The 22,628-nt window shown below is 48.3% G+C and overlaps 1 protein-coding gene across 2 annotated transcripts in view; it reads left to right on the top strand.

Moving 5' to 3' along the window:
* Nucleotides 1-22,628, top strand: part of IFT172 (intraflagellar transport 172) — a 38,308-nt gene that overhangs the window by 8,033 nt on the left and 7,647 nt on the right. The window contains exons 10-39 of one of the 2 annotated variants that reach the window (XM_069012009.1): nucleotides 355-450; nucleotides 1,049-1,210; nucleotides 2,925-2,978; nucleotides 3,504-3,607; nucleotides 4,244-4,329; nucleotides 4,825-4,937; nucleotides 7,235-7,402; nucleotides 7,727-7,863; nucleotides 8,683-8,790; nucleotides 9,306-9,390; nucleotides 9,711-9,803; nucleotides 10,100-10,177; nucleotides 10,555-10,803; nucleotides 12,314-12,392; nucleotides 12,788-12,908; nucleotides 13,278-13,422; nucleotides 13,497-13,586; nucleotides 13,983-14,080; nucleotides 14,312-14,447; nucleotides 16,125-16,241; nucleotides 16,822-16,964; nucleotides 17,594-17,687; nucleotides 17,927-17,991; nucleotides 18,127-18,307; nucleotides 18,825-18,934; nucleotides 19,380-19,509; nucleotides 20,109-20,207; nucleotides 20,560-20,669; nucleotides 21,167-21,230; nucleotides 21,854-21,940. In XM_069012009.1, the coding sequence (XP_068868110.1) occupies nucleotides 355-450; nucleotides 1,049-1,210; nucleotides 2,925-2,978; nucleotides 3,504-3,607; nucleotides 4,244-4,329; nucleotides 4,825-4,937; nucleotides 7,235-7,402; nucleotides 7,727-7,863; nucleotides 8,683-8,790; nucleotides 9,306-9,390; nucleotides 9,711-9,803; nucleotides 10,100-10,177; nucleotides 10,555-10,803; nucleotides 12,314-12,392; nucleotides 12,788-12,908; nucleotides 13,278-13,422; nucleotides 13,497-13,586; nucleotides 13,983-14,080; nucleotides 14,312-14,447; nucleotides 16,125-16,241; nucleotides 16,822-16,964; nucleotides 17,594-17,687; nucleotides 17,927-17,991; nucleotides 18,127-18,307; nucleotides 18,825-18,934; nucleotides 19,380-19,509; nucleotides 20,109-20,207; nucleotides 20,560-20,669; nucleotides 21,167-21,230; nucleotides 21,854-21,940 (3,402 nt within the window). Of the gene's footprint in view, nucleotides 1-354; nucleotides 451-1,048; nucleotides 1,211-2,924; nucleotides 2,979-3,503; nucleotides 3,608-4,243; nucleotides 4,330-4,824; nucleotides 4,938-7,234; nucleotides 7,403-7,726; nucleotides 7,864-8,682; nucleotides 8,791-9,305; nucleotides 9,391-9,710; nucleotides 9,804-10,099; nucleotides 10,178-10,554; nucleotides 10,804-12,313; nucleotides 12,393-12,787; nucleotides 12,909-13,277; nucleotides 13,423-13,496; nucleotides 13,587-13,982; nucleotides 14,081-14,311; nucleotides 14,448-16,124; nucleotides 16,242-16,821; nucleotides 16,965-17,593; nucleotides 17,688-17,926; nucleotides 17,992-18,126; nucleotides 18,308-18,824; nucleotides 18,935-19,310; nucleotides 19,510-20,108; nucleotides 20,208-20,559; nucleotides 20,670-21,166; nucleotides 21,231-21,853; nucleotides 21,941-22,628 lie in introns of both variants that reach the window. The other variant, XM_069012008.1, reaches the window with a different exon arrangement.

Genomic DNA, 22,628 nt, shown 5'->3' with positions numbered 1-22,628 from the left:
TATAAAGAAAGAAGGGTAAAAGGATTCTGCTGGAAGGGAGGAGAGACTAGGAGTCTGGGAAAGGAAGAAGTGGGAAACTGAGAAGAGTAATGGGAAAGATGAGGATAAAGGTGGTTTTTAACCCCACGTCCTCCTGTTCCAGATTCATGCCAGTGTTTGGTAGTCTCCATTTTTCTGAGAATGGCTCAATCTTTCTGTTGTCTGGTCCTCCTGCATCTAACCTTGTCCTCCAGAACAGCTAGGGCCGGTGTGTTTATGTCTGACCTCTGATCCTCTTCATGGGTCTGAAAGCAGGGTCTGAAATATCTCTCCTTAACAGAGTTCATTGAGCACATGATGTGTTTTTGTCCCCAGGGTACGCTGTGTGGAGGAGTTGAACAGTTTGACTGTTGCCTTCGCAGAACCATTTACAAAAATAAATTTGAAATGACATATGTGGGACCAAGCCAGGTAAGAGAATATCTAATAAGGTATGAAATTCCTGATGAAAATGGCATGTTTGCCAGAACTAGACATGATTGGAGTTCTGCACCACCTGTGGTTTGTTCATACCAACTTGTTGAGAAAGGCTGGGTGGGAACTGGCTAGGATAAAGGACCATTGAGGTTATTTCCTACCTTGTGAATTTCTGTGAGGTACCTCCATGTCAAGTGCAGACTCCTGAAGGGATTTAATTCCAGCCAAATTTACCTTGTTCAAAATGAGGCAGTAAGGGAGAGCTGGCGGTCTGGGCACCCCACCCCTATGCAGTCAGGGGAGAGAGTACAGGACTCTTCAAAGGGGGCTTCTCCTTGGGGGCGTGAGTGGGCCTCCAGTTAGGCTAGTAACTAGTAACTTGTAAATGGCAAAAGTAAGAATCCTGCATGTCTACTACACCTGTCATCCCATGCAAAAGGAAAGGTCAGGTTTTTAAAAAAAGCAGAGGGAAATGATGTGAGGGGATATCCAAATATCCTAGTATCATCTACTGCCTAATCTTCCATGGGGCAAGAAGTCTGCGCTGTTCCTCTGTGCATGGCCTCATATTGCTATTTCTCACTTTCTCTAGGTCATTGTGAAGAACCTCTCAACAGGAACTCGAGTTGTGTTGAAATCTCAGTATGGTTATGAGATTGATGAGGTGAAGATCTTGGGGAAGGACCGGTACCTGGTGGCCCATACCTCAGACACATTACTGCTGGGTGACATTAGCTCCAACAAGCTCAGTGAGGTACTGGAAAATCTGTCATTTCTAGAGTGTCAAATGTTTAACTTCATAACTCAGAGGATATGATTTCTGCATGGGAACAATACCTCTATTTTCCAAGAATCATAGAATAATTCAGGTTGGAAGAGGCCTTGGAAGGTCTCTTATCAAACTTACTGCCCAAAGGAAAGTCAGTATTACATTCAGATATTGTTGCTCAGATCCCGTGGTTTCTCTAGTCCCCTGTTCCAATGCTTTACTGCACTCATGGAGGAAAGCCTTTTTCCTAAGTCTTGTTGGTATTTTGACTGCTGTTTTATGGCCACTTTTCATCCTTTCACTCCGTATCTGCCAAAAAAAGCCTGGCATCACTATATTAGAGGTTTCCTAAGCCTTTTCTTCTCCAGGCTGAAGAAGCCAAATTCCTTCAGCCTCTCTTCACACTGTAAGTGCTTCACTCCCAACCATCCTGATAGCAGTCTGCTGAACTTGCTCCAGTTTATCGGTCTTTCTTGTATTTGGGACCCCAAATCTGGATGTTTTACATATATACATTCCAGAGGTGAATGTACAAATCTTAGTGTGTTTAAAAGAAACAAAATAAAAAAACATCAAAAACCATTCGTGCCTGCATCCTGTTACCACAGCTTATGCCAGTGCCATTTCTGGTACCAGACAATTCACACAAAATCATCCATCCCCTGAGCCTCACAGTGCACTGAGTGCTGAGCCCATGTGCTGAGCCTGGAGAATGTGGGCCATAGGCTAATGTCTGATGAAAGCATTAAATAGGCTTCAAGGACATACTTGCTTTGTTCACAGAGGCATCACATGCTTTTAATCAGACTGATGGTGAGCTCATCAGTCTCTCTTGGAGCAGGAGCTCTGACTAGAGATTTGAGCTGGAGAATGCTGAGACTTGGTAATATAACTGAGAATTTGGCCAGAATGAAGCTCCCAGCTTTCTCTGCATCTTACTGTGCAGAGTTTTTCTTTCAATTGCACAGCTATACTCGCTTCTCAGAAGGAACAGGGCTGTGAGATTTCCATTTGCCCTCTTGCTGTCTCACTGGACTTCCGTTGAAGCCGTAACTTGGAGTTCATACTCTGTGAGGGAAGAGAACTGCTGTAGCCTTGGCTTTCAGTTTTCTGCTTCTCTGGCCACTTGTCTGTTGTTACCACAGGAGTTACTGTTATCCAGTGCTCTACTCAAATTTCCAATCAGTTGTTCCCCACTGGCACTATGCTGATCAGCTGTTGCTACCATGACCCTAAAAAACAAAAGGGTTCAACTACATGTGGTGTGGAGATTCTGCTCCCACCAGTGGTAGCAGTGATTCTGTGGCTATGATTAACAGAGGCAAAGGAGCTGTTTGAGTACTTCTTGTAATAAAGCTGGTCTGGGGAAGGTGGAGAAGGGCCTGTGAAGGAAAAGGGTAGAGGGAGTACCTTGGTCACACAAAGGCCTCTTGTTCGGAAGGCAGTAATATAATACACAAAGAGAGCTGGAGTCTGAAGCTGAGTCTAAAGAAAGGAGAGGAACGTGTGGAATTTGCAAGCTGAGAATGACTGAAAAACAGTGTTGGCAGCTAAAGTGATGGAACACCATTCCTTGTGCAGTGTAACTCTTGCTGTCTGTTGTGGAAACCGAAAGCTGGACAATGGACCCCAGCATGTGCAGACTGGTCCTGGTGGAGCTGTCAGCCTGTCAGCCTCACCCCGTGCCGTTGCTTTGCAGGTGGCCTGGCAAGGATCTGGGGGGAATGAAAAGTTCTTCTTCGACAACGAAAACGTAAGTAGGATGAGACAGAATGCTCCCCATGAATGGTGTGTAAAGCTGTGTGTGCACCAGCAAGAAAAGTGTCACCTGCATTTCTGGAAAACCCTGTTTCTCAGCAGTTTCCTGGATTTAGCCTCTTCATGCAGATCCCAATCTGCTTCCTCCCTGTACTTGCCTTTTCCACATGCCAGGTACAGAACAAGCTCAGTGTGTGGACTGACAGGTTAAATAAATCATAACCCTGAAGGAGAGAGAAGCAATGAAAAAGCAATGGCCAGAGAGGGTGTTAGAGATACACAATACAGCTATCATGGGGAGAGCTTGACTGCTGCAGGACTGGTAGGCCCACAATTAAAATCCCCAATCTTGAGGAAAAGCTGTCAGTCACAACAAGAAGCCAAGGACAGCTCCTTAGTCCTCCCAGAGTATTTAAATTTAGATTTGTGTGCAGCAGAGTTCTTTTCTGTGCCACTCACTGGCAGGTATGAGTGTTTGTGTCACTTTACTCTTAAGAGTGTATTCCCCTCTCACTATCAGGTCTGCATGATTTTTAATGCTGGAGAGTTGACACTGGTGGAATATGGAAGCAATGACATTCTGGGGTCTGTCCGCACAGAGTTTGTGAATCCTCATCTGGTCAGGTAATGGTTACATCTGTCTCTGTAACCAGCACAGGCATTTAGTAAAGTGAGCTCCGACACACAACTTTGGAAGTGTCCCACTCTGTAGAATGCAGCCCCCAGACACCCACTTCTAACAGTGGCCAGTGATGGGTTTAGTGGCTAGGTTATTGGCTGTCAGGTTTTAGAAGCACAAGAGCCTCTTTTCCTCTGATCTTAGTTCAGCCTGCCATGGCTGTTGCTGAAGAGGGACTTCCCGTGCATGTTCTCAGGCAACTCTGCATCCAGCTAGTCCTGGTACAGCATCATTAGGGACTCAGTTGTCAGCAGGACCTCCTCTGTCCCTCTAAAATTCTATACCCCTTGTTCTGATTTAGGAGAAGGGAGGATCATGGGCTGCTCAGAGCAATGTAACTAGTAACTAATTGTTATTGGAGACCCCTACTCCAGAGGGGTAGCTTCAGTGGGGGGAAGCCACAGATCAGAAAGCTTTATTTTCACTTGAGGCAGGTATAGGTACTGGGCAAGTGTTACAGGTTATAGAACTGCCAGAGGCTCCAGGTGCTCAGGGAAACTGCAGGCAAGTCAGGGAGGGACTATGTGACTCAAAGGACTTTGAGAGTAGTGAGAGTAACAGTCATTCCCTTCAAATCACAGTGTCCGTATCAATGAGAGACAGCAGCGAGGCGTGGATGAGAACAAGAGACTGGCTTACCTGATAGACATCAAGACTATAGCAACAGGTGACTGTAACCCTCCCTCCCCTTTTTTGCTAGCCTTCCTGATTCCTTTTCATTTTTTGTGCCAGGCAGCATATCCCTGAAGGTCCTCTGTGCATTCCCTCTGCCCAGCAGCAGATTCTTGAAGTTCCCCTTTGCATTCCCTCTGCCTAGCAGCAGTCTGCTGGAGATCAGGCTGTCCTACTTTCAGCAGGATGCTGCCTGTTATGGACACAGCCATGGGTGTCTGTGACTGTGTCCTGGACCCAGACTCTGTGTTGCCTGCATTGCCCATGAGCTGTGCTGTGCATGCTCATAGACAGTAGGAGAGAGTTGCTGCTGCTGAGAAGGCATCAAAATAAAATGTCACTGCTGTTTGGTGTTCATGTCAGAGTGTCTTTGCTGAGGGTCTTACCCTCAATAGGTCCCAGGCATCTAATTCCCCTGGCACAGCTTTGAATGTTGAGCATTTTGAGATACATCAGGTACTTACACAGTTTCATTTCTTTCCTTCCCAAGTGGATCTTGTTGGTGGCTACAACGCTGGCACGATCAGTCATGACAGCAAGATCGATTGGCTGGAGCTGAATGAAACAGGCCACAAACTGCTCTTCAGGGACAAGAAGATGAGGGTGAGGCAGGCACCTCAGGCCATGTGACAGGATGGCATGTGTGGGGAGAGGTAGAGACAGATATGCCTGAATGGAGGGAGGGAGGTGAGAAACACATGTGAAATACTCCTGATTTTTCGCTTACTGCTCCTTTGAGGAAGATTGACCGTATCCAGATTGCATGAGCTGGCAGTGTTGCATTCTTGAGTCACAGCTAATGCTGAACTTAGTTCCTAGACATTTTGCTTCATCTCATCACACCTGAAAATGAAAATCATAGATTCTTCTGTGGTACGTGTGTCTATGGTATTCAAAAAATCATGTCAGTCAGGTGAAGCCCCAGTGACTGGAAAAAGAGTAGGAGGGAGGACCCTGAGAAGTGCTGACCTGGGAGCCTCACCTCTGGGGTTTGGAAGATCATGGAACAGTCCCCCTAGAAGCGGTGCTAAGGCACATGGGGAACAGGGAGGTGATTCAGGACAACCAGGGAAGGTAATTCAGGACTGCCAGCATGGCTTCAGCGACAGCAAGTCCTGCCTGACCATCCCCATGGCCTTCTCTGATGGAGAGACTCCGTCAGTGGACAAGGGAAGGGCTATGAGTGTCATTTATCTAGACTTCTGTAAAGCCTTTCACACAGTCCTCCACAACATCCTTCCCTCTAAACTAGAGAGAGATGGATTTGATGGGTGGACTGTTTGCTGGATAAGGAATTGAGTGAACAATCACATCCAGAGAGATGGATTTGATGGGTGGACTGTTTGCTGGATAAGGAATTGAGTGAATAATCACATCCAGAGGGAAGCGGTCAACAGCTCAGTGTCCCAGTGGACATCAGTGACAAGTAGTGCCGCTCAGGGGTCTGTATTGGGACAGTGTTATTTTATATATTCATTAATGATACAGATGAAGGGATTGAATACACCCTCAGCAAGCTTGCAGATGACATCAAGCTGAGGGTGGAATGACACACCTGAAGGACAGGGCCATCCAGAGGAACCTGGACAAGCTCCAGAACTGCACACATGGGAATCCCATGAGATGCAACAAGGCCTGGCATAAGTTGTGTGCTGGACCAATCCCACAGTGAGGGCAGCAGGGGAGGATGGATTCTGTTCCTCTGCCCTGTTCAGGTGAGACCCCATCTGCCGTGCTGCTTCCAGCTGTAGGGTCCCAGCACAGGACGGACATGGAGCTGCTGGAGCAAGTCCAGAGGAGGCCACAGAGATGGTCAGAGGCCTAGAACACCTCTTCTATGAGGAAAGGCTGAAAGAATTGTGGTTGTTCATCCTGGAGAAGAGAAGGCTTCAGGGAGACCTTAGAGCCCCTTCCAGGGGCTCTGAACGAGCCTCTGAGGGGGCTGGAGAGGGGCTTTGGAGAGCCTGGAGTGAGAGGAAGAGGGGGGATGGCTTCCCACTGCCAGAGAGCAGGGTTAGATGGGATATTGGGAAGAAATTCTTCCCTGTGAGGATGCTGAGGCCCTGGCACAGATTGCCCAGGGAAGCAGTGGCTGCCTCATCCCTGGAAGTGTTCAAGGCCAGGTTGGACAGGACTTGGAGCAACCTGGTCTAGTTGAATGTGTCCTTGCCCATGGCAGGGGGTTGGAACAAGATGATTTTTAAGGTTCCTTCCAACCCGAACCCTTCTGGGATTCTATGATTTCTCCATCCATTTTGTTACAGACTGAAACAGGGACTTTCTTGTTCTCTTTTGATAGGTGTGTCATGAGACTAGCACAGTTCTCTCTTCTTTTTCTCATCTTGTCCTAGGTGAGGACAAGAACAAGTCTGGGACTTTTCAGTCATAAGACATCATATATATATAACAAAGTTATGCCATTTGTCAGGTTACACCTTCCAAACTGTTATGTTTGTTTTTGGGTAGTGTGTTCTACAAACAACCAACCTCTCACCTTATTGGCAGCAGTCCTTGCAATGGGACTGTGCCTGGGATGGACAGTTCAGCCCAAAATTGCAGAGGAAGGCCCTTCTTGGTCCCTTAGTTTGTTTCCGTTAAGGACTTTAGAGCCCATCTTCCTGTTCCAGCTCTGCAGCTGAGAGGGAACTGAAGTAGCACAAGGCAGCTGCACCAAGCAGTAAGGGAGGCAGGAATGTGCTGCTTAAAATGCTGCAAGGGTTTATAAAGGTCTTATAGCAATGTGTAAATGAGATTTTAGGATGTGTGTCTTGGGAAAAGTCTATTTCCTGATGAGTGATGTCTCTTTACAAGATGCCTGCTCAGATGTTCCTGTGATGTTTGTGTGAGCTAGCAGCCCAGCCACAAGTCCAGCTGAGCCTGTTCTCCTCTCCCACCTCCAGCTGCAGCTCTATGACATTGAAAGCAACACCAAGACGACCATTCTGAACTATTGCTCCTACGTGCAGTGGGTCCCGGGCAGTGATGTGGTGGTTGCTCAGAACAGAAGCAGTCTCTGCATTTGGTACAACATCGATGCTCCAGAGCGAGTCACCATGTTTCCTCTGAAGGTAAAAATCTGGAGACTTTGATTGCCTCCTGCAGTTTCTTACTTCCTCATGTGTGTGGGAGTAGCAAGGATGGTATGGCAGAAGGGAGACAGAAGGGAACTGTTAGTTTCTTACGGACAAAATGTGAGCTCATTTGTCAACTTTGTGGCAGACATTTCTGGCAGAAGATGGAGCAAGGAGCTGCTTCATGGCTCAGTCTGCTCAGTGCAAGCTCATTCAGAAGAACCATGACTGGCAGAGCTGTTGTGGTTCTGCCCTCACATCCCTGCAACCCCACATACTTCAGGTGAACAGGGGAGTATTGACAGCTGGTACTCTTTCTAGGGGGATATCGTAGGCTTGGAAAGGAGTGACGGAAAGACTGAAGTCATAGTATCTGAAGGGGTCACCACTGTGTCCTACACCCTGGATGAAGGCCTCATAGAGTTTGGAACTGCCATTGATGATGGGGATTATCACAGGTAAGTGCTGGATACGCCAATGGGGATGGCAGGTAGCTCGTATCACATGCCAGACACCTGAGAATCAGTGATCCGTGAATGGCAGCAGCACAGCTTTCCAGAGTTGAACTTCAGACTCTCAGCATGATGTGTGTGCCAGGTCTGGCTATAATGGACATCAGAGCCCTCCAGGAGAGGTTATTCAGCTTTTGTCTCCTTGCAGCTTTGTGGTTTCAAACTCAGGGAGAGACTGGCCAGTCTGGTCCCACAGACACAATAGGGCTTTGCTTAAGGTAGTTGTCAATTAATTGCAGTGAATAAGAGTGTCTCCAGAGCAGCCAGATGTGAAGTGGTGCTTGGGTGCTTTTACTGCTGCCCTTCCAGGGATGGTGGCAGTATTATGGAAACATCCAGGAGCTGTGCACAGTAAAAATTGACTGCCTGAAGTGGTCATGGCAGCCACCTGGGTACTGCTGACACTGTTACAGGGCTTTTAAAAGCAACCAGGGGAGTGTTCATAGATAGCACCATTGCATCTTCAGAGACTTTTTCAGCAGGGACTTGTATCAGACACAACACTTTAGACTTGTCCCACACTGCTACAGCCTTCTGCTGGTCATCTGCCTCTAAGTGCCTTAGCCCAGGTAGGAATAACCTAGATCTCTGAATTTTCCCTTGCTCTGTTAGGCTCTGTGTTACACTGTCCTCTTCAGAGCTGGCCACAACCAGCTGGCTTTGTTTTCAGTGCCACTCTGGTTACGAAGATCCTGTCTCACATTCTGGGATTTTCCTCAGAGAGCTCTTCTGTCGCTGAAAGTCTGCAAATCTCTCTATCTCAAGGGCTACTGCATTTTTGGAGACGCTGGAAATGTCCACAGAGACTGAAGCCATGTGGAAGACTCTCAGCAGACTGGCTTTGGAAGCGAGGCAGCTGCACATTGCAGAGAGGTACATCACATTTTCATGGCTTCAACATGCTCTTCGCTGAATCCCAGAAACCAGGGTCTGGCTAAAGGTGTGGCTCTGTGTATGGTCTGGAAGATTCACTGCATTGGAGACTTACATGTTCTCTATGCCAGGCCATGACTTGGCTTTTTCATCCCAGCCGGTAATGCCAGAACCAGGGGTGGGAAGACATCTCTCTGTGGCATAAATTTTTGTTGATGGTAGCCCAAAGCTGTGTATAGCAAGGACTCAGAGAGTTGACAGGCATGAACAAGCTCGAGGCATCGTGAAGCCTAGGGAGGTGAAACATGAGCCTTGGTCATGCTCCTGGATTCTCCCGTGGAGGAGGGCTAGAGGGTACATCTGAATATAGGTCTTGCCAAAATCCTTCTCTTGAAGTAGGGCTACCCCACCTCTCCCATTGTTGAGCTGGGTCTGCTGCCTGGGTTCTGATTTTCTTTTGGACCAAAAGTGGGCAACAAAACCCAACTATTGACTAAATGCTTTGCATTTTCCAGGTGCTTTGCAGCTCTGGGAAACATGGCAAAGGCTCGATTTCTGCATGAAACCAATGCCATTGCTGACCAGGCAGCTCAGGAGCATGTAAGTCAAACTTCTCCTGCTCTGCAGGGCAGCAGTCTTCCTGTAAACATTCATATGCACGTTATCTTCTGTGTCCTTGCCCATCAGTGTCATGCTACAGACCAATACCTCGTAGAAACTGCTGACATTGTCTTCCATCCACAGCTGCCAGGTCCCTCTCAAGGCTGGCCATTTTATACTGTCCTGGTTTGTCACTGCTATGATTCTCAACTGTCTTTTGTTTCTGTAATGACCCAGCCTCCACCTGCAGTCCCCTCCATGTTCCATTCTAGAACCTGTCCTTTCCCTCAGCAAACTGAACTTGCTGCTGTTGTCTGCAGGGTGGGGATGGCACAGACCATTACCTGGTGCGGGCCCGCTTGGCCATGCTAGACAAGAACTACAAGCTGGCAGAGATGATCTTCCTGGAACAAGTGAGTAAAGGAACAAGGAGTGTGTGTGCCCTATGCTGTAAGAGGATAGGAAGATGTTGCCTGTTCCTAGAAGACTTTTCTCCATGAAGTAGAAGGAGAACATATTCCTTGTTCTGAGGTGTAGGATTACCCTGAGATGCATGAGTGTGAGGGAGGATGTATATCCAAGTAATGGAGACAGTGCACTTTTTAAAGTGTTTTCTGCACATCTAACCCTGCCCACTGTGAGAGCTCCATGGCAATGTGTCTGCTCCTAACCTGGAGCATTCAGGTTTATGCTTTGCTTTCTGACACAGAATGCCACAGAGGAGGCCATGGACATGTACCAGGAGCTGCACATGTGGGATGAATGCATTGTGGTGGCCAAGGCCAAGGTACAGAATATTACTGCACTGGGCTGTGGGCTGGTCTGGCGTGGTAAATCTTCTGGTTGGGAGTCCATTCAGGGTCTGTGTTCTTTTCACCTGCCCTACCTTGCTTCTGCTTAGAAGGGTTCCACGTAGAAGGGAAGGTTGCACTGGTGTAAGTACAGACCTGGATGAATAGAGATAAAAGCTACTGAGATTGGTTTAGGAGTATCTGTGGCTTCAAAAAAGAATGGATAGTGCCATAGTACACAGGGGTGGCATTGTAGTTTCTGATAACTGGACAACAAGAGGCCTGGTGCTATGACCAGGTGTTCAGAGCCTGCAGGATGAGTTGGACAATATCTCATCCTACCCAGCTACACCAGTTCTGTGTTTCTCCATAGGGACACCCAATGCTGGAGAAGTTGCGTCGGGGTTACTACCAGTGGCTGCTGGATACCCAGCAGGAAGAGAAGGCTGGGGAGGTCCAAGAGGGACAGGGCGACTACCTGGCAGCCATCAGCTTGTATCTGCGGGCAGGGCTGCCAGCCAAAGCAGCACGGCTAGCCATGAACAGGGATGAGCTGCTCACCAATGGGGATGTCATCGATAGGATCTCCACAGCACTGATCAGAGGGGAACTGTATGAACAGGTGAATGGCCCTTCCCGCTGGGCTTTCTGCTTAGGGGCATCAGGGCCCTTATGCCATCCTCTGTACCTGTGAGACACAGGGGGACTGAGCTGGAAGGTAGCAGAGGTAATTCTGTGTCGATAAGTTTGGAGTTAACATTTATGAGGAAATCCTCACTGTATCTATTGTACATGCATGACATCTAGAATTACTGTTACTAATCAGGGAAAAGGTCTCATCTGATTGGCAACATGTCTCCAGAATATAGAGTGTCAGTAATAGTTAAGGAGGCCCTTAGGAAGATGGGAATCAATAGGAACAGAATTGTGAATCAAACGAAAACTTGGTATCACTATGGAAATGTCAGTGCTTCTTCATATCAGAATAAAATACAGCGTAAGGATAGTCTAAATGGAAAAGTTAAGGAAGCAAAACAAAGGAGTTGAAGACTGTCTGTAAAGCCATGAGTATCATAAAGAAGGGATATGATTATTCTCTGTGTCTAATAACACAAAAAAATTGAAAACTTATTATTAGGTGACAGTTTTAAAACCAAAAGGTGTTTTTCCCACAGCACATAATCATGTTAATGTAAGAAAGCAGTGCTGAGTCTGCCCAGTGCTCAATATCCTGGCCAACTGGCCTCTGGCAGGTGCTTAAGAAAGGAAAATAAAGAACAGGGCAAGCAAATATAGGGTGGCACTTTGCCTAGTGTGTTTTCATGGAGTCCAGCAGTTTGCAGCCTGTAATGTACCTGAACAGTTCTGTGTTAGAGCTCTTGACAGACTTTACTTCCATGAGCTTGTAAAATTATTGCTTGAAACACATGTAGATTTTAAGTTACAATTTTGGCTATGAGTTAGCCAGCTCAGTTAGATGTTGTGTGAAAAAAGACACTGCTTTTTGTTAGCTTGTTTTATGTCTCCTTTATAAATTACATTTCTCTAGTCTCAGTTTATCTTCAGCATTTTCTGGCTATTTCATTTTGACCCAAGAGAACTTTGTGCTTTTCCAAACCTGTCATTTTTTCTTCAGCTTTCAGTTGAAAGAATAACTGGAGCTCCCAGCTACTGGATGGTGTTACCAAAAGTATAAATAGTCCAAAAGTGATTAGACAAGTAATGGAGGTAGAGTCTGTCAAAAGCCATTAAATACGATGATGTGAGGGCATCATGACACAAACTCAGGCAGCTTCTACTGTGCAGGTTGTCAGAGACGGACAGATAGAGGAATGGCTGGTATATACTTGCTCTGTTATTACAGTCCTTCTCTAGATATGTGGTCTTGCCGCCATTCAAATACCGAAGGGAATGAGCCTTTGGTCTGCCAGGGTGGCTGTGCTGTGCTGGAGTCAATCAACAGAGAGGACAATGGTCTTGGCACGTGCTGACTTTCCTAGAAGTTCCTTAATCCCCATGCACTTGGTTAGTGGGGAAGGCAGAGCTGGTGCAGGAGTGTGTGTGGAACTGGTAGGGTATGATGATGTGGGGGGTGGTGGCTCTGGAAACTGGCAACTTGTATTTGTCATTAGGCTGGAGACCTGTTCGAGAAGGTTGGGAATCCACGGAAGGCTCTGGAGTGCTATAGCAAGGGCAGTGCCTTCCTGAAAGGTACTGTGCTCAGTATGTTCCTCCCCTTCATCTCCAGCAGGAACCTGGGTACTCTGGCCTGGTGGCAACACAAAATACTGCCCTGGAGCCTGGAGATGCCTGGATGCTCTGCAGCTTCCAGCTATCATATCATTCAGTGTATTTTCACTCAGTTGTACTTGAACATGCAGTCCCAGGAGAGTGTCTTGCTCCCAAGCCCTTGACCTTGCTGACTGCACCAGCATGGATTTGACCCAGCTCTCCACAGGGTCCAGGTTACTGGTAACCCATTGGAGCTGGAGTGACTAAGACAGTCGCCATTCCCCTCCTTCTGTGCCAGATCCAAGGCCCATGTTTGCCCCACAGTTCTGCTTCCCTGCTGGCCTCAGCATGACAGCTCTTGTGTCCCCTTACAGCCGTGGAGCTGGCTCGCCTAGCATTTCCTGCAGAAGTTGTAAAGCTGGAGGAGGCCTGGGGAGACCATCTGGTGCAGCAGAAACAGCTGGATGCTGCTATTAACCATTACATCGAAGCCAGGTGGGAGCAGGGAAAGGCTGTATAAGCAGCAGGATACTGGCAGGGTATGAAGTTGATACCTTTGTCTCTATAAGCAGGGGGTTTCCCTGAGTGAACCCCCACTACCCCGCTTAGCAGTGCCCCGATTGCTTGTGTGTGCCAGCCATTGATGCCTTCCCACATCTCTCCCAAGGTCTTTCAGTGCTGATTGTTCTTCCCTGCTGTCCCAGTTCTTTCATCCCCCTCAGTGCTGCCAGTTACTAAGCTCCTTTATGCTGCTTTAACTCAGGAAGCTGAATCAAGCAGCAGAGTGCTCTAGTCTCCCTGGCATAGTGTAGCTAGAGGAGATGCCTGCTGCCTGGCTCTAAAGACCGATGGGTTTGGTGCTAGGTGCTCAATTAAGGCCATTGAGGCAGCTTTGGGAGCCCGGCAGTGGAAGAAGGCCATCTACATTTTGGACTTGCAGGACAAACAGACAGCAGCCAAATACTACCTCAAGATTGCCCAGCACTATGCAGCTTTACAGGAGTATCAGGTGAGGCCACAGACCACAATCACCACTTGTCTGTGTGTCCCTTGGATATATTGAGTGTGGTCTTTTCCTGACAGGTTGCAGAGGAACTATACATCAAAGGAGGCCAGACCAAGGATGCCATTGACATGTACACACAGGCTGGGCTCTGGGAACAGGCTCACAAGGTAGAGCCAAAGCTTCTGGGAACCTCACCCCACTTGGTGAGATGGGTCTTCCATCAGGAGGTGGTAGTTCCTTGTGCACCAATACCTGATCAACCAGTACTCTTCCCAAATATGCATGCAGAGCCATCCAGTAGCAAGCAAGAAATCTGTTCCAAATATTTGCATCCTGTCTGTGGCCTTCTCTCTCTCACAGCCCTCTGTGGGTGCACCTCTGGCACAAATGGCCCTCTCCTGTGTGCTTTGTGACAGTGACAAGTGACTGCCCATTCTTTGCAGAGCATATAGCATGGATACCTGTTTGTCAGATCGGAAGGAAATTGGTTTTCCCCTTCTCCTTCAGTGCCATGTGTCAGGAAATTGCTGTTCATATTCTCCCCTGTGTGTTCCTTTTGGCAGCTGGCACTCAAGTGTATGAGCCAGGAGGACGTGACTGTGCTGTACATAACCCAGGCCCAGGAGATGGAGAGGCAGGGCAAGTATAAAGAAGCAGAGAGGTGAGTTCCTTCCAGTACTGGTAGCAGTCCAAGACTGAGTCCTGAAAAATTGGCTGTAGTGAGGAGGAGCCCTTTCCTGGGTTAGGAGTAGAATTTGGGAGTGGGGTTTGGAACAGTCAGAGGAACTTTCTCCACACACGGAGAACTAAAGCTGCTATTTCAGGATGTGGAAAGATTTCAGGGACTGGTCATGTGTTCGGCTGAGCCACTTGGATATGCTTGTGTTCCCAGGCTGTATATCACTGTGAATGAACCCGATTTGGCCATCACCATGTACAAGAAGTGTAAGATGTATGATGAGATGGTTTGCCTAGTAGCCAAGTACCACAAGGACTTACTCGGAGATACTCACCTGTACCTGGGCAAGGTGAGTACATCTCATGGCAGGGGTTCAGCTACACCAAGCAGGGGCAAGATTGTTGCTATGAACAAGTATTTGAGATCACTTAAATAATCAGTGGCAAGGGTATGAGCAAAAGTCGGGTTTAATATTAAGTGACAAAGCACGACAAGTTCATTGTCAGGATTCACTCTACTACTTACAGGACAGCTAAGACACAACAAGGGAAAACAAGCAACAACAAAACCAAACAAAATCCAGGCAATCAAAACAGAAATGAACTGAGTACTATTTAGGGACAGGGGGGTGTGTGTGTGTGTGTGTTTAGGTACATGTGACAAAAGTCAGTGTGGGCAAGGATAAAAAGGAACACGGCCTAAAAGCTTAACAGCATTCAAACTTAACAGTACATTACATTTGTTGCAATAAGGAGAGATGCAGATTTCCTAGGCTAGTGCAAAGGAGAGCCCTTTATTGCAAAAACCCAGCTTTTTTAAGCAGTTAGCCGGTTATCAGTTTACATAGTTTTAAGGCATAACAAACATAATTCAACCAACCACCATACACCATGATGTGAGCACGCAACAGTCATGCAGCATATTTTTCTACCCCTAATTCAGCTGTGTCTCTTTGCCACAGTCCTTTTCTACTTAGCCAAAGTAACAGGCCTGAACCATGAGTTTATGATGGCAACAAGGCCTTTGGTTTTACCTATGTGCAACACACCTTAAGCCTAACAATTTAACACAGGAAAACATTTCACTTACACCTAACTTCATTTATAGCTTAACAACAATCTAACAGAGAAATAACACTTAACAGCATTTAGCCTTACTTACAACTTCCAAGTTATACTTAGCAACTCAGCAGAAGGATAACACTTAGTAACACTTAGCTTATAACTTATGTTTAACAACTTAGCAAAAGAACAACACTTGACAGCATTTAAGGAAGTTTATAACTATAACTTAATCTTGCTTACAGGCCTAACTTACTTAGCTATCCAAGGTACTTAAACATCTAAGAAAGCAGCATTTCTCCCCGATTTAGTGTAGCATTTGGGCACATTTATGCACCAAGACAGAACGAGTCAGTGCCTACAAGGTACCTGTGAAAAATTCCCCTGAGAGGTCAGTGAAATACTCACTTCAGATGCTTTTGCATCTCCTGATGGGTGAAAGATCAGCCCTCGAGGAGTGGGGGTATTGGCCCAGGACACATCATTTTTCGGTGATCCTCCAAGAATAGCAAACCTGAGAGTTTGCTGGCTCTGAGAGGTGTTCCACTCAGCGGGAGATTGCTGGTCACAGCCTGCTGCGGTCCAGGAGGGCTCAAAAGGGTCTCATTTTGGTCTGCTGTTTATAAGACCACAAGAGAGTGGGCTTTAGTCATAACAGTGTTTCATCCTGGCCACAGTTTGGGTCAGTATTTCCTTTGAAAGTGTGACAACAGGAATGTTGTGCCATTCAGGCCAGAGGGATATTTTCCAAGGCTGGTCATAAGGAAAACAGAAAGAAGTTCATTAGACAACAGCAGTTCCTGGGAGCAGACAGTGTTTCTGATAAGCTCAGGAAGAGCTGAGCCCAGGTGCTGTTTTAAAGGCCAAGGCCTAACAAGCATTTCTCAGATCACACTGCAGCCTAGAAAGGAGGAGGGGGGAATGCACTACCACAAGTGTCACTATCTCATTGCCTCTGACTGCAGGAGCTGGAGGCAGAGGGACGCTTGCAGGAGGCTGAGTACCACTACCTGGAAGCCAAAGACTGGAAGACCACAGTGAACATGTACAGAGTGAATGACATGTGGGAAGAGGCATACAGGGTAATAATCCTTCACATCTCCCCGCCTGTGCAGGGGTCAGGTTCTGGCTGTGGGATCCTGGTGGGAACTGCTTTGTCTCTGTTCACTGCAAGATCAGAACATTTGGTGTACACTACTCAGCCTCAGAACTGCCCCAGCCCTGGAGGCCTATGGGCCTCCCACTCTGTGGCATTGAAGTCCAAAAGCAGGTTTTGACCCTTGGCCTTTCTGCTGTACTGCCTTCCTCCAGGCACTGCTCTGCCCCTGATCACTGCATCCTGTTGTACCTCAGAGGTGTTGCTCTTGCCACAGCCCCCCCCAGCACTGCTCTCCTCAGTGTGGCCATAGAATGCTGGGGTCACTTCTGCTGTCCAAACAGTGATGTGGGCTGTGCTGAGGCAGCAGCTGTTCTGCTCCACCATACATGCCTTTGTCTTTTTCTCCCACTCACCAGTACAGCGGTGGTCACAGAAGGGTTCCTCGGGAGGGAACAAATGGTTTTGGTGCTCCCTCATGCTGGCAGGCAGCATGTGAGAGGGGCTCAGTCCACTGAAGGTGAAACAGATACGCTGGGTTCTTCCACTTCCTTTTCTTTGGACAGGTGGCCAAGGCACACGGGGGTGCAAACTCCCATAAGCATGTGGCCTATCTGTGGGCGAAGAGCCTGGGTGGAGAGGCAGCTGTGAAACTCCTCAGCAAATTTGGACTTCTGGAGATGGCCATTGACCATGCAACAGACAGCGGGTGTGCAGGTGTCTTCGCCCAATACTTCCCTCCTCTCTGCCTAACCAGAGAAAAAATGGGTGGGCCAAGATAACTCTGTGCATGTGGTAGCTGCAGGTCCAGAAAATGACATGTCTTCCCACCCCACCATACTTCACACAGGCCTTTCACATCCTTGACACATCCCATTTCCCATCTTTGTGTCAGTCTCTCAAATGCCAAGTCTGAGCTGGGCAGGCAAATGCAGTTTGTCCCTTAACCTGTGCAGGGGAAGGCTTGTGAGAGGCTCTGAGCATGAGAGGAGGTACTCCTCATGTCACTAGAAGTAACTGCCTGCCACAAAAGCTTTGGCCCTGCTCTGCAGCTGGCCAGGTGTCTGCCTGTATGGCTATTCATTACTGCTCTTCCCGAGGCTCACACATCTCTCATCTTCTGCCTTGGGCTCTAACAGCAGGTGTGAAAGAGCCAAATTTCCTTACTGGGGACTCTAAAAGCTCCTGGTCAGGAACAGGAGGAACAGGCAGTGCCAATTCATGTGCAACCCCTTGTATTCCCCTCTCTCCTCTGCAGTGTCTTGTGCACTACTTGATGTCTTGTTCTTGATGAAGGCATACTCTGACAGCACAGAGTCCTTCTCTCTTTCATTGCAGGGTCTTTGAATTTGCTTTTGAGCTGGCCCGCCTCTCCATGAAGCAGAAGATGCCAGACATCCACTTAAAGTATGCCATGTTCTTAGAAGATGAGGTAATTTTCCCCCTGGAACAGGTGCAAGTTCTCTGTCTCTCAGGTGACTGTCCCTGGGCTGCAGCAGCAGTCACAGTTCTGGCTGCAGTAGTTGCATATCCAAAAGGCTCCATGATGACAGCCCCAAGCTCCAGACACCTTTGTTTCATAAATCCTCCCTCCCTTGCGGTAAGTAAAGGAGGTCATGTGATGATACCAGAACAGGAAGGTGTGCAAACAAATCACTTCCTCTCTTCTAGGGCAAATTTGAAGAGGCTGAAGGAGAATTCATTAAAGCTGGGAAGCCCAAGGAAGCCGTGCTGATGTAAGTGTCCTCCACATCCTGGCCTTCTGCATCTGCTCTCTCCATGCAATGCCAGCCTGATTGCCTCTCCAGCATTGGCCTGCTCCTTGTCATCCCTGTTACATCTCATGTCCCTGTTACATCTCATCCCCCCAGGTTTGTGCATAACCAGAATTGGGACGCTGCACAGCGTGTGGCTGAGGCTCATGACCCAGACAGCGTGGCTGATGTGCTTGTCGGACAGGCACAGTTTGCCTTTGAGCAGAGAGAGTTCCAGAAGGCAGAGGCCTTCCTCCTGCGAGCACAGAGACCTGAGCTGGCCATAAAGTACTATAAGGTGAGCGCAGTCTGTAGTAACATCATTGCCTTCCTCACTGGACAAGAAACCAGTTTAGATGAAGGAGTGAAATTCACCTCCCAGCTCTCTCTGTCAGCTTAGTAGCCAAAGAGAAACCATTTGCTCAGGGTTTCTAGAGGAACTTAATTCTGGCCTGAAGATTGAACCAGTGGATTTCACATCATAGCTTCATGCTCTCACAGTTCCTGGAGGATGTATCCTGCCAGAATATGGATGGTCCTCAGGGTAGCACAAGTGGGTGCATTTGGAGACTTAAGTCCCCATTCCACTGAGGCAGCTGGAATGGATGAGCGTGTTCCCCTGAGGTAGTCAGGGTAGGTGGGTCGACATAGGTGCCATTTTGGGGGAGGAAAGAATTGGGTGGTACTGCTGTGGTTATTTCTTCTAGTTGGTTCTCTGGCAAGATGACATGAGAGGATAGATGTGTTATGTGGTGGCAGGAGTGTGGGGGATCCTGGTGAACTGGTGAAAATTTCTTGCCATTGTGCCTGTGCAGGAGGCCGGCATGTGGAGCGAGGCCCTGCGGATCTGCAAGGAATACATGCCTAGTCAACTGGGAGAGCTACAGGAGGAGTGTGGCAGAGAGGCTGGCAAGAAAGGTTCCAGGTAAGGAGTGCTGTGGTCAGGCTGCAGGAAACAGCCCGGTAGCTCTTCCCCATGGCCATTTTGCTGATGCCTTACAGAGACAGCCTGATGGGATCCCTGACATCCACTTGTTTCCTTCTTGAGGACTCCGGACTTCTTGCTGCATAGGTTTCCTATCATCCTTCCTTATTGCTTTGGGAGGCTTTTTTCTGCCATCCAAGGTCTCCTACCCACATGGCTTCTTGCCGCACTTACAAATCTCCATGGTCTCCTGTACTGCCATTGCATCTCCCCAGAGTCTTTGGTCAGTTCTCTCCTCAGCACTGTTCATGTTCTCTGTCACATGCTCTGCTCTGAGGTCCCTGCTTACCTGTGCTATGCACCTCCCTGCCCACAGCCTACACACTGTCTTCAGGATCTCTGGCAGCATCCCAGTCCTGCTCACAGCCTGCATTCCTCCCTGCAGTGGAACGGAAGGGCTGCTGGAGCAGGCGCGGGAGTGGGAGCAGGCTGGGGAATACGCCAGGGCAGTGGACTGCTACCTGAAGGTGCGGGATCCCAGCAACAGTGTCCTGGTGGAGAAGTGCTTACTGAAGGTACCGTTGGGGGCTGCGATTCCCTTCACCTGCTCTTCTGCGTGGAAGCTCCTCCACAACCTGAGTGCACCTCAGAGATCCCTCTTGCTGCAAGGCACAGCAGAGCCTGCAGGCTGCAGTGACTGCAGGGCTGAAAGCCTTCATAGCTGTTCTCTTGAGCATGTCAGGCTGTGCTTATCCTGCATGGTGCTGCCTTCCTTACTCTGGCACCATTGCCTGATGCAGGCCCGTGCCTGTGTCCCCACAGCTCCCTGCACTGAAGAGCTGCACTTTATGACTCGGCCCTTGCTAGAGGAGCACCTTCTTGTGCTCTGTGCCACCAGCCTTTGTTGTGTTCTTGCTCATACTTCTTACTCACACCCATGTCCTTGTACCAACTTCAACAGCAATTATGTCCTTGTCTGATCTTCTCCCATGTGTGAAAGTAGCTGGGCTTTGCTCCTCTGACTTGTCAAAATGACCTGCCATTTCTTCTCCCCTTCCCCCATCGTTCGAGTGCTTCCACTGTCAGTTTTTTAGCTGGGACTGAGCACTTCCCAGCTTCATCCCTCTCTCCCACCATTTTTATCAATTGAGCTGCTGACAATTTCTCTTCACAGGCTGCTGAGTTGGCCACGAAATTCTTGGATCAGTCACGGAGCATGGAGGTGACACGGACTGTGGCTCCTCAGCTGGTGGCCATGAAGAAATACAGCATGGTGAGGGCTGGCTCCTGCCCCCAGACTGCTGAAGAAGTAGTGACATTGGAAGGGAGAGCTCTATCCAAGGGAAGGATGTTAAGTCACATCCTGGGGTGATGGGTGGAGGGATGGCCTTATCTAGAGCTAGGCCGTGCAGAGTCTTCAAAGAGGATAAAAGAGGACAACGAACCAAGTCCTGGAATAGTGTGAGTGATCCAGGCCTTGGGAGGAGGCAGGAAGCAGAGGAGAGGCTTATCTTTTGGGAAGAGACTTTCTGTTGTGTTTGCGTGGTGGTCCAGCACCAGCTTCAGCCTGGGATACAGGGAACCCATGGGGTTTTGTCTCCCACGGAACTGTCTCTGGCCTGCAGGCAGCTGAGCTCTACCTAAACTTGGACCTCATCCAAGAAGCTATCGATGCCTTCATTGAAGGGGAGGAGTGGAGCAAAGCCAAGCACATGGCCAAGGAGTTCGACCCCAGGTATGCCCTGAACTTTGCAAACTATACCCTTCTTGTTCCTCCTCCCACCCCTAGATGATCCCTTGTCCTGTCTTGTACTGTCCTGTTACCCCTAGGTTTCCTGGATTCTCCCCACAGTGGCCTTCCCAGGCTTGACAGGGTACATTCTCCACAGCTGTCCTTCCCAAGCCATTTAACATTCTGACACTTTCCTGTTGCCACACATCCCATGGAAATTGTTATCCCCTTTTGTTTCATCCCTACCCCTATCTCCCTTTCCCTTGCCATAATTCTGTGCATGCACTTCCTTCTGAAAGCCCTGCGATCCCTTGTTCTCCTCACATACTATATTGTGAAAAGCTGCTTAGACCCTTTCCTTCCCCGTCCATCTGTGCACCAGCAGCCTGCTAGCAAGACATGGCACAGCTGGACGTCTTCTAGTTCCAAGGTTGAATCCATCCTCTGCACTGATGAAAGACATAAGTCTTGCTGCCTTTTGGGATTCTTTTTACCCACAGGTCAGAGGAGTACGTGGACCAGCGTTATAAGGAGTATTTAAAAAAACAAGGAAAGGTGGATTCGGTATGTGTTTGGGATGTCTCGCAGGCTAGGGAGTGATGTCAGGACCTGTGCAGATCCTTGGGGCCTTTCTCATGGGCCTTTTGCCTGACTGAGTACGAGTGAGAAGTCTGTATGTGCCTGTGAGCCATGGCTACTGCATGCCAGACCACAGAATCACAGAAGGGTTTGGGTGGGAAAGGACCTTAAAGCTTATCTCAAGCTCATCTCATTCCACCTTCTGCTTTGGGCAGGGACACCTTCCACTAGATTGGGTTGCTCCAAGCACACATTGCTGGGTCACGTCCAATTTGTTGTCCACAAATATCCCCAAGTCCTTCTCCTCTGGGCTGCTCTCCATCCGTTCTCTACCCAGGCTGTATCTGTGCATGGGGTTGCTCCGACCCAGGTGCAACACGTGTCAACTTGGCCTTGTTGACCTTCATAAGGTTCACACAGGCCAACTTCTTCAGCCTGACCACATCCCTCTCAATGGAAGATGGGTCACATGGGCTCTGGGTTTTCATGGTGTGGAGGGGGAAAGACTGTGTGTCTGGGAAAAAAAGACATGGGTGACCTGATGCCTGCCTGAATGTGAGTAGGAAACCTGGCCTGCACAGTGAATTTATGGCTGTTTCCATCCTCAGCTGGTGGGAATTGATGTCATGGCAGCTCTGGATATATATGCAAAGCAAGAGCAGTGGGAAAAGTGCCTGGAGGTCGCAGCTAAGCAGGTGAGTGCTTTTGTGAGCCCTCAGGGACAGACCTGGGGTCCTGGCATGCTGGAGTGGGTGGGCAGCATGGAGAGCCAGTGCAGGGGCTCAGGAAGCAGCACACCACTGTACCCACTGTGGCCAGTCAGGCTGAGTGGGGAAGTGTTAGAACCTAGAAGCATGTTGTGTTTAAATTTTGTGATTAATGGAGCATTGGAAGAAGCTAAATGAGTTGTTTGGGCTGGAAGTAATTGGTACTGTGGAAACAGGGATTTGTAAAAGAAAGCCTTCTTTCTCTGTGTTCTTGAGAGTGGTGGTGTCAGAATGAGACATCCTAGTCAGGAAAGCAAATTTGACATTTTTTCAGTCTTACTGACCTGAAATTAACAAAATTACCTCAACAGAGTAATAAAAATGGAGAAAAGCAAAATGAAACTGTTTTACAGTGCTCTTTCAAGGCAGTAACAGGAGAAGAAAGCTCTCAATTACCAGGATCTACTTTGAGGGATGGTTTGTGGTTATTGATTATTCAGTGGTTATTGATTGGTGATTGGTTATTGAATGGTTATTGGTTCAATGGTTGTTGATAATGGAGGTAACCAAGGGCAGGCAGTTCTTTGGAGTGAGGTATTGGTTCAGATTGAATAACAGGGCAGCCTTGGCAACAGCACCTGCAGTTAGTGGGAACATCACAACTTATCACTCACGC

This window comes from Aphelocoma coerulescens, chromosome 3, assembly GCF_041296385.1.
Source record: "Aphelocoma coerulescens isolate FSJ_1873_10779 chromosome 3, UR_Acoe_1.0, whole genome shotgun sequence".
In the NCBI taxonomy this organism is placed as follows: Eukaryota; Metazoa; Chordata; class Aves; order Passeriformes; family Corvidae; genus Aphelocoma; species Aphelocoma coerulescens.
This window is presented reverse-complemented; position numbering and strand designations above follow the sequence as displayed.